This window comes from Alternaria ethzedia (genome assembly GCF_023757985.1).
Source record: "Alternaria ethzedia strain BMP 0044 chromosome Unknown scaffold_43, whole genome shotgun sequence".
Classification (NCBI taxonomy): Eukaryota; Fungi; Ascomycota; class Dothideomycetes; order Pleosporales; family Pleosporaceae; genus Alternaria; species Alternaria ethzedia.
Genome location: NW_026056236.1, coordinates 221,889 through 232,499, shown reverse-complemented (window position 1 = coordinate 232,499; position 10,611 = coordinate 221,889). Strand labels below are relative to the sequence as shown.

The 10,611-nt window shown below is 52.5% G+C and overlaps 3 protein-coding genes across 3 annotated transcripts; 2 read left to right on the top strand and 1 right to left on the bottom strand.

Annotated features, from left to right (window-relative positions):
* Window positions 1–274: 274 nt before the first annotated feature.
* J4E87_010165 (uncharacterized protein) lies at window positions 275–2,139 on the bottom strand (the record flags this gene model as incomplete). Its single annotated transcript, XM_049381739.1, has 3 exons — window positions 275–1,118; window positions 1,186–1,722; window positions 1,787–2,139. The coding sequence occupies 3 exons, from the start codon at window positions 2,137–2,139 to the stop codon at window positions 275–277; spliced, it is 1,734 nt and encodes a 577-aa protein (XP_049228598.1).
* Window positions 2,140–2,769: 630 nt separating this feature from the next.
* On the top strand, window positions 2,770–3,819 carry J4E87_010164 (uncharacterized protein; the record flags this gene model as incomplete). The annotated part of the gene is made up of 1 exon (XM_049381738.1): window positions 2,770–3,819. The coding sequence occupies one exon, from the start codon at window positions 2,770–2,772 to the stop codon at window positions 3,817–3,819; it is 1,050 nt and encodes a 349-aa protein (XP_049228597.1).
* Window positions 3,820–6,344: 2,525 nt separating this feature from the next.
* Window positions 6,345–6,551, top strand: J4E87_010163 (uncharacterized protein; the record flags this gene model as incomplete). The annotated part of the gene is made up of 1 exon (XM_049381737.1): window positions 6,345–6,551. The coding sequence occupies one exon, from the start codon at window positions 6,345–6,347 to the stop codon at window positions 6,549–6,551; it is 207 nt and encodes a 68-aa protein (XP_049228596.1).
* Window positions 6,552–10,611: the final 4,060 nt, after the last annotated feature.

The following is a 10,611-nucleotide window of genomic DNA, read 5'->3' as shown; positions in this document are numbered from 1 at the left end:
ATTGTCTGCGGCAGCAACTTCCTTCCAAAGACACAAAATGTCATAATTCGGCGCTCGAGCATACGCAGTTTCTTACCACAAGAATCTGCCATCCGCTCGACCATGTTGATTCTTTCTTTCATCAGCCACTCACACATGCCAATTCGTTCAACAACAATCAACATCGCTTCTTCGATTTCCATATCTGTCACCTGCATGTACTCTTCTGGTGCCTGTCACCCCTAGAGACGACCCTCTTCATAGTATCCACTCCGTATTCAACAGCATCCTCCCATCAAAGCGTGAAGAACTCAAGATACCCCTCCATCTCTCCACCAATATGTATCACATGCTTCCCTACATTCTCATTCGCCATCTCCATCGCGCCAGGCAGATCCCTCAACCCCATTTCCCGCCCGCTAATCTTCAGCACCATCATCTCCCCAGCCTCAAACACCATACCCGTCGGCCAAAGCTGGACACGCAACCTAATCACTTCCCCCGGCGCAACTTTGTCCTCGCGCTCCATCGACAGCGTATCCCACGTCTTGCCCCGCAGCGCGTCTGAGACATGGCGTTTAGACGCGCGCAACATGCCGCTGGGACCGAGGTACCGCCAGACCCTATTCTGCGTCATTTTTTCTGCGACTTCAGAGGGCGTGTCGGCCGGAATGGGTATGTTTAAGTGAGAAAGTATGGTGCCCGATGTGGAGGCTTTGAAGATGTGGGCGTGGATGTCTAGGTCGTTGTGGTCCTGTGCTGCGATGGAGAGGACGAGTGTGGAGGGACCGGTTAGTACGGTTTTGCTCGGGAAGATGTATGTGAAGGTTAGTTCGGAGGGGGAGTCGGCTTGGTACTCGATTGTGGTTTTTGAGAGTGGTGCGGTTGGGGTGAGGGTGCCGGCGGGATGGAGATGCAGTTTCTGGACTGTGGTGGTGGGGAGGTGCCATGGTAGATCTGGATACTCTTGGTCCAACAAAGCTGGTTTGGTGAAGTTGAGAAAGGCCATACGGACGGGTGCGGTTTTGGGCCAGTTGTTGGGGAGGCCTTTGAGGTGGAAGTCGAAGAATCGGGCGAGGTCTGCGGTGCGGTTTGGACTGTAGAGGTCGTACCATTCTTGAGTTGCGTGGAGTACGAGCCTAGATGCGGAGTTATCAATAATTGCAAAACGTGTGGACTAGAGAGCAAGATGGGGGTAATACGCACCATTTATCCGGATGCTGCATCTCCTCGAAAGCTCGTAGGGCGCCGATGGTATGGAGAGTCGATGAATAGCTGGCCCCGATATAAGCAGGCACCTTGATCCTCGCCATATCCACACGCTTATCCTCGAGATATCCCTTAGGCACAGGTTTCATATGGGCCATTGCAGCATAATCCTCCACCACGTTCTTCCCTGCCAACATAGTAGCAACCCATTCATTGAACCCCGTATTTGGAATCCCTCCACGTAGCGACTGCTCGCGCAGAGGATCTGACAAGCCCTCCAAAGGCGCAATACATGTCAAATGTGGTGGCTGCTCAGCCGCGATAAACCACTGGGATATTGCGAGCCAGGAGTTGCCTGAGAGGGCTAGTTTTCTAGAGCACCAGGGTAGCTTGGCGAGCTCTTCGATGGCGTCGTGGCCGTCGCGGCCTTCGGTGCTGCCCCAGAAGTGGATGTTGCCCCCGGAGTTGTTCACGCCTCTTGGGTCTACCATGACGATGGCGTAGCCACGCGGTACCCATTCTGCAGGGTCGAGACTGGAGTTGTGGTTAGTGGGGGATTTCGCCTTCTGCTTTCATGCTATCTTGGTTCCCGGCTTACCCTTCGAAGCCTTCGTAGCCTGATAGTTGGGTCTCTGGTATACCGGCTCGGAGTGGCATGCCATGGATGTTTAGCATTCCCGTTCCAGTCTTGCCATATGGCCCCCACATGACGATTGCAGGAACCTTCTCGTCGGTTTTGGGACGGAATACGTCGGCGTAGATCACCGTTCCATCTCTAAGCGTAAGGGCTTGGTCTTGGTCGAAGATGGTCGTTGTTGTAAACGGGCGGAATGTTGGTTGCTTTCTGTGACCCGGTGGAAATTCGGTTGTCCTTTGGTTCAGTGGAGGGATGTTCTGCTTCACAGCGTCAAGAAATTTGACGTCGACTGAGCCGATTTTGAATGAAGTCATAGTAGCGAAGAGACGTTGTCAAGTGATTAAGAGACGATAGAAGTTTTTGAGAAGGAATTGATTCAATCGTATACCAACAGTGGAACATCCTGCGCAACGGCACTATTTATGCCCGCTTTTCGAAGCATACTTATCAACTCCACATTCCGGTTTGCATTACCACATCTACCGTTGGGAACACCCGACGTTAAGGTGTGGTAGGCTTGAGGTTAGGGACATAGATGGTGGAGGACTAAGAGGAGGATGATTATGTACTATCGGTGTGCATGTTTGTCCGGCTCCGTTGTTCGATCATCGTACAACAACACTGGGCATGCTCGGCCGAAAGACTTGGCACATACTCCCCAACCATGTCTGATGTTAAACGCGTCGAGACTAACAGGGTCGGAGAGATACAATTGCTAGCTCCCGGCAACCTCCTGGGTCAGTACCTGCATTGCCTACGTATGTGCCGTGGCGCGCAGTAATGCGCGGCATGCGCGGGTACCGACCGCAGTGACTATAACCGTGATTACAAGACGAGAACTTTCCATGTTTATTTCACTGTATCAGTCCGTTCATCTCAATTCCAACCTTACCGTCGCTGCTCCAACCCGCGAAATAGAAGTCACCAACCCATCAACACAAACCATGACTACAACATCCAGCAAGGCGCTGTACGTCGACGAAGACGGACAAATCCAGATTCGAAACGATATCAAACACGAAGAGACTGCGGCCAACGAGATAGTGGTGGAAGTGAAATACTCAGGTGTCAACCCGGCAGACGCCAAACACTCACAGCTTGGCATCCGTTCGACAGTCAGTGGTTACGACTTCTGCGGCACTGTTGTATCGACACCTACCGGATCGCGCTTCAAGAAGGGAACCACCGTGGCTGGCTATACACCCTCGGGCATTGGCCGACCTCTGAAGTACGGCGTACACCAACGCCGTCTCGCGTGCCCAGAAGACATGGTATTCGAAGTGCCGTCTAATCTTCCGGAGAGCCACGCCGCAGCGCTGACAGTGGTGACAATGACGGCTGCAGACGCGGTATTCAATCTGTTCCAGTTCCCTTTGCCCACGACTCCAGTAGTCTGCACACAACCAGTCCTGGTTTGGGGTGCTTCTTCTAGCGTCGGCTTCAGCGCCGTCCAGTTCCTGCGTGCCAGTGGGTGCAAGAACATCTTGGTGACTGCTTCGCCAGCCCGGCATGAGCTACTGAAGAGGATCGGTGCAACGCTTGTTTTCGATTACGCTTCGTCGACTGTTGTGTCTGACATTGCCGATGCGGTGGAGGCTCTTGGCGAGGGCCCGATCTCTCATGCCCTGGACGCGGTCGGTACTTCGTCTTCAGCAGATCTGGTCGTGCGAAGCGTGAACAATCCTTCGGCTATTTTAGCTTCTGTGACCAAATTCGATGGCGGGTTCTGCATGCCAGTTGCGTACACGAAAGACAGCTGGCGCATCCAGCCACCTGGTGTTCCGCATATAATCGAGACTCCTGCCAGACCGGAAGACCATTGGCATGCCTGGAAAGCATTGCAATGGGCCGTGGAGAACTACGGCGACCGCTTCGAGCTCCCGAATGTAGAAGTTTTCCAAGGCACTGCTGAAGACGCGTTGCAGCAGGTTGTCAAAGTCGGTGGATTTGGAAGAGGGTATGGAAAACTAGTCATCCAACAGCCCCTGCTGTGAGTCGAGTTGTTGGTGTTGTGGAGGTGGTGATGGACTTAACAAGATACTGCTAGCGGTAGTATGAGAAAGGGACATGGGTAATCGTGTAGATATCATATGTGTTAGCAATACGTAGAGAAGCAGAGCCAAGTAGCACTCGCATCTGCCCCTCTACTACTTACGGTTTCTCAGACTAACTGCAGTCTGCTCCATCTGGCACCGATGCAGTTGAAGTCCCTCCGGAAGCCAACATGAATGCTGTGCGAGGGAGCTCTCAGCAGACAACGGATCAACTAGCAGCGTCGCATGATCATCGTGTTACATATAGACCTCCATTATCCTCTCCTCGGATGACCGGAGCTATGCGTCTATCGCAGGAAGCATTGCCCTTTTCGAGAAGCCCTTGCTTGCAGCGCACCCAGACTGTCGGGTCCACCTTTTCAAGGACAACCCCACCATATGCACGATAGCATACGTACAGTATCGGGCGCGTCACCTCGATTGGCGACGTGCTTTCGTCCCCTTACCGATGAGAAACGTGTGATGATGCGTTTGGGCGCATCATGCACTACCAGTCGGCTTTGAGCGAGCCAATGGAGGGCTGTGGGTTTTGTGGGAGATGCCGTTGAGGGAGGGCAATTCCCGGTGCAGACATCGCTTTCTTCTTGGGAAATAAATTGGTCGCCGTGGCCATTTGAACGTGTGTTTTGGTATTGCTGATAGAGTTTAGGGTAGAGCATATTGCTCGCTTTCCGGGGACATGGTAGCACATAACGGTGTGATAGACGTACAAGAAAGCGAAAGAGGAAGGCATGCATTGGGTGTGAGCATGTAAGTCCTTCGCGCCCGAAGTTTAGGTCCAACGTCGGTGTATTCGCTGACTCGTCACTGATTAGGATCGTTCGATGCAGTCAATTTCAGACACACCGGCATGCAGATGCGAGCCACTCTGGTGTGAGTAGCTGTCAACAAGTCTTTTCCTCACACGTGGACAGAGTGACCTTGGTTACGCCGCACTGCTATCGCGGTAATCGCGGAGGGGGGCGGTCACCGAGGAAGTTTGAGTACCGGTAAGGATGCGCATTGTCCAAGGGATGTGAGCGTGGTTAGGTTTGACACCTCACCTCACCTCAAGCCACATTGTGCACGACAGCTATAACGTAGCATCAGTATAGCTCTACAACGAATTTGTAAAGGTTGAGGCGTCCAGGTGGAGTAATACAATCTGCTCAATCAAACTTTCGACCATCCTTCTCCGTGCCGCACCTTCTCGAAGGCGCATCTGCGACCCGCCATCTAGGTTCAGCCGTGTGATGGGGCGCTCCTTGAATCCGCAACACGGTTTGGACATTGGATCATCACAACAGGCGCCAAACTGTAGTGCGTTACGGGCCGCAATCCAGCGGTGTGGGCGTAAAGAGAGCAGCATCGACTCGTGGGGACGGCAAAAGAGAGGAAGGAAGGTAGTACCAACAGCTATGTTGATTTGCCGTCTTCGCTTCAAGCGGCTAGCGCGAACCACATCGTGACAGCCCGTCGGTCGCCTCGTTATCTCCCACGCACCATCCCACTCGCAATTACCCATCGCACACCAGTCCAGCAAGCAACAAAGCATTCAGAAGATGGCATATCGGTAATGGCGAACAAGAAAAAGCAACAGTGAACCGCATAGTTGGTGTAGTTTTAGGCATCCACAAACACGCGCGAACCAATACACCGGGACATCGGTCACGCCCGCGTCCTTCAGCCGCACGGACATGCACTGTGGCCCTCCCTTCTTCGACGTATGCCGTCATCGAAGCAAAGCCTTTCTCGTAAAACCGCTGTGTAAGAGAAGGGATATGTAACGCCGCGCGGTAAGGGTGGGAAATGCAAAATGGGGGTTAGGGAGCGGCCTGTGCAACGTCGAGCTGCGTTCCAGCGCCTTTGCTTTTTTCCTCGTCTCGATTCAAACGGCATGTCAAAAAGATGGTGTCCACGTCGGATTCATGTCAAGGGGTGGCTTTAGCCACTTGTTCCTCCTCTTCTTTTTCTTCTCTCCTCTCCTCCCTTCTCGTCGCCGCACCTGTCCCTGAGTGCTGCGTCTCTCCTACCACCCGCGCATTTTCTTCTTCTCCCTCTTCCTTGCCAAGTGCCTTCGTCGAAGCCGTTACGCTAGTTCAGCCTTGAGGATTGCATCATCGAAATCGGGTAGCATTATCCAGGCTCAGAGTTGCTCTTGGTGAGGCTACAAAGGCCGTAGGTGGAGGCAACTGGCAATACTGGATCCGACGAACCCCGTCAGTTGGGATGTTGCGGCAAGATTGTTAAGAGGTGGTGTCGAGATTGTTCACGATTAGAGCAGAAGAGTATACAAGAAGAGCTCATCGCAGATCCAAAGCGTATCACAATAAAATCCCGAGCTTTGCATCTACCTAGCCTAGGGCCCTAGCGCGATCAACCTCAGGGACGAATACATCACATCGACTCGTCTCGTTCCGCTTTCCAATACGCCCATTCCACGACTTGTCTACGCTCGATACGACCCCATCCAACGCCTCTCGACCATGTGCTACATCGTCTACACCATACATGTGTGCAACCACTGGATACCCCAACCCCAACCCAACAACGGCCCCATACTACGCATATGCGAAGAGGCCGAAAAGCTACGCCTCGGCCACCCCTGCCCGGAAACACAACGAGAGCACAAAGTCATGAACCGAAGTCAAGGCATGTGTACAGGCTGCATGTGGAAGAAAGTCAGCAAGTAAGCCATCCTCGAGATCGCTCAACGTTGTCAAGGAAAGAAAAAGCGGGGACAATATGTGGGGGTTCTTTGACGAAAGAGCCGCGGCAGAATCAAATAGCAGCAATGTGGAGATGGGATAAGGGAAAAGGAAAAGGGAAAAGAACAGGATTACGGGGTGGAGAAGGGCCGATAATCTGCCTCTTCTTTGCTCGTTTAGCCTTCATAGGCGGAGACGACCGTATACCGTCGACCGCTTCACTCTGGCTTTCCAAGGTTCTGTGTCGCGGGTCGGCGTGGGCGGTCATGATGACAGGCACATGCCGAAAATAAGGCCGCGTGTGAACGCCCACCTTCCCAACCGGAACTGCCATTGCGAGGCTGAGAGAGCAGCGACACGTGCGGCTTAGCTCTGGCGGTGCATGCACGATACGGCCCGGGTCTCGGTCCGACCAAGGTGTCAGATTTGCCGTTTGTCTGGGGGATTCGCTGGGTGAGCTTGAGGGTTCTTGAGGCGCTGCGGAGTTGACGGAATACAAATATACCCGGGAGGTCTTGTGTCTTTTACGTCGGTGTTTGGGGTAGAAGGGTGTAACTATCGATAGTAACGTATTTCTAGTCCATGATATGATAGATCATTGCGATAGCAAGAGCTCAATGTCTCCATCTCCAAATCCGCCTTACGCGCAAATCAATGCTTGAAGTACGTATCCATGCATGCTACTCAGTTTAGCCTTGGGTAACGGATCAACTTCTGCCGTCATAGCCATGTGCTTTCCAAGGCAGCCAAGCGAGGCAAAGCCTTTCAAGCATTGGCCGTTCTTGTTGCTAAAATTGGAGTCTACTCCAATTGACTTTGGCGTCGTTGGAGTCGCCGCGTGTTATCGGGGCTGTTCGCTAAGGCTGGTCATGTCAGACAACGGGAAGCATGCGGAAGTAACCGGCGGCTTGTTGCGGTTCGGCACAATTTCTCCAGTATGATATGGGGATCTGATCGGTTTTCCTGTGGTATAGTAGGTACCCGCGATATGCGACCTGGTGTCTATGCTGCAAAGCTGCGAGGGGTTTGAAATGGGGAGGTTGGTACGCTTCTACGCATGATTCGAAGGCCATGCATCTATCCTCTACGCTCGCATTACCTACCGTCTGATACCACTGCATATGGTTCCTGATCGCCCACGATCCTTCCGTTTATAGCTCGGAGAGACATCGTCCGTGTTGGAAGTGGTAACGTTCATCCAGATAACGGGGTCTTCTCAGCATACCGAAATAGTGACTTGAAACCATCGTAGACAACCGGAGACGTGGAATCGTCGGTATCCCCGAACGCTACGGTTAATACTTTCAACTATCCTCAAGGCAGCAGCGTTCCCGCCGAGCACATGATCTCGCACTCATTGTTGAGATAGTCACGATGAAACCGTACCAGAAGCGCGATATCGACCAACCGATCATAAACATTCTATAGCATTGTATATGTGAAACTTCAACACGTGGTGTAACGATTGGACTATCCCGTAGCATTTACCATCAGTTTCTTTTACCCAGGCCCTCGTAACACCTGCTAATCGTGTGGCACCGGATTAAGCGACGTTGTCGATATCTCCAAGACCGATGTGGTTGCAGAACAAGCACAATGACTGCCAGGCAGACCAAAGCCGCGAACAGATGAGAAACGGGAGGAACAGCTCTATTCCAAGCCATTGCCGGTTCTAAATGTGTTCAGTGATCCTCACCCCCCTGACGCTTGATGAGATGACAAAGCATGAGACACCAGATAATGTCATGATTCCGGTTGCGTTCCTACATGCGTAGCATGATATTCTAGCAAGTCACATATGAGATAATGTAGACTTATACCATAGTCTTTAGTGAGACTTTCTGAATAAGGAAGATCTACAGACTACAAGTGACGAGGTTCTAGTAATCCGTTGTAATGATGGCGTTGAGTGCAAAGAAGGCCAGGACGCGTAATCTGTGCTCCGGTGACATATCGGGCTTTCAGCCCAACCATACAGGCAAGAGACGGAAGGCGTCTGTATTCGGTTACTCAGTTTGTAGAACGAGAAGATACTGCTCGATATAGGAGAGAGCTAGAGGCGCCTCTTCGTGCGTATTACGCTTGATGATGTTGCGACTTGTTGAAGACGCGAGACAGAAGCATGATCGCGCACAATTTACCACGTGGCTTAGCATCTCGGAGATATGTCCATGAACTTACCATGCGACACATGTGTTCCTGGCTAGTGGTTGCTGAGTTGGGTCTATCAGATTGAGAGGGAAAAGGAAATCTGATCCGACAAGGAGGCACCCATGAAGCTTGACTCGTCAGAATACGAACGGAACCATGGACAGTCATGCCGATGCACTGTTGAAGTTCGGAGTCTCATCCGGTAAATCGTGCGACATATCCATGTGATAGCAAGATAGAATGCAGCGTGAGAGTGACGCGAGGCGTGGAGCTTCGCATCCAGACAGTCTATACTCTGCCTGCGGGATCGGTTCGGCACCAAAGTGACGATAGCCGTAGCGAGCAGCGCCGCATCAGCCACCACACCCTTGCGTGCGTTTTTGCTTTTCTTGATAAAGACGGCCTGCAGCCCGCATGATTGCTCATGCAGCCCGTTTCGACCTCGGGAATGTCATCCCGGAAGGAGAATGGATGTGGTCCCACCTTTCAGGGTTGCACCGAGAGGCCGCCCGGTCCCACACAACCCTGAGGCGAACATCTTCATGGAACATGACAAGCTCATGGCGTACACGAACCAAAGTTTTTTCGCAACCAAACTTGCGAGCTACGGGTTGGAAAGCGTGGCAATTTTCTGTGGTGGAGACTCCCTGAGATGCGAGCGGGGAACATTGCGGGCCTGAGGGGATGCAGAGGTAACACAACGCATCATGCGCTTTCCCGTTTTCTTTGAGCCCTTCTCTGGGCGTGCAGCCTCCTGTTGCTTCGACAATCGAGGGATCAAGTGGGGGGATAAAGTGGGTATCGGAAAATGCTTGACCTTCCCTCCGCTAGCCAGGCGACTAAGGGTGTTGTCGGACAGAACAGCGAGGTTGCACAACCTGTCAGCTAACGGCTCTCACCAACCACTCATCTGTGTCGCCGATCGCCTGCATTAGCTATATGCAGGCTCACCCGGAAAGCAGTGTAGAGGTGAAGATCGCAGCATTTCACGGATAGAGCCATGTTCCAGATGTTGTACTCTCCAGGGAGGAACGGTTTGCCAGTCATGTCACAGCGCTGAACGGCGCGCAGCATGCAGGTGGGTGGAAGCATCAAGGCGCCGTGAAACGTTCGGATGCGCGATAGTAGTAGGTAGGGGTGGGCGTGGATTACCACTGGTATGGACGAGGTGTATTGGCTAAATACATGGCCTGCCTTGCTCGCCAATGCGGGGAGGCGGTTTATTGATAGATGGTCATGGTCTTCGTGTTGGCGGCTTATGGCAGGACATGTTTGCTTGCGACGCAGTTCAGCAGGGGCTAGCGACGCAGGATAATAGAGTTTCCTCAGGCAAAGACGAAACCGAACAGGTCCTTCTGAGCTTGCACAACTACAAGTACGCAAGTTGAAGATCCAACATTAATGTAGGCGTGCAGGTTGTCTAATAAAGCAAGCAATGTTGTTTTGCTTCCTGCTGCAGTCAGAGGCGTCCGGTATTCCCTTGACTGGGGTGGAGTCGACAGAAACAAATACCGGGTGCCGCTCGTCAGGCAGTTAGATGATGAACGAAGCAAAATCCCCGGGCCGCAGCCGCCAGCTGGAGTGCCAAGACGAGGCTCAATCCTTCGCCGTCCCACAAAACGTTTCAAGAAGACAATCGTACTCTCTAAAGGTCGTGCCGCTGATGACAGGATGGAGAGCAGATATGTATCTATCAAAGATCGACAAACTCTCGGCTTCTCGGGTCACGATGTGAGCGGACGGGCACGATGCAGATCTGAGCCTCGCCATGACAGACACGGACGCGAAGAACGTTTTGCTGGTGCGTTTCGCATGCGCCTCGCCGTTACCGCGCAAGTCTGCCGCGTTCAGACAGAATGTACTGCAAACAAGATTTGGAAAATCGAGAACTGAC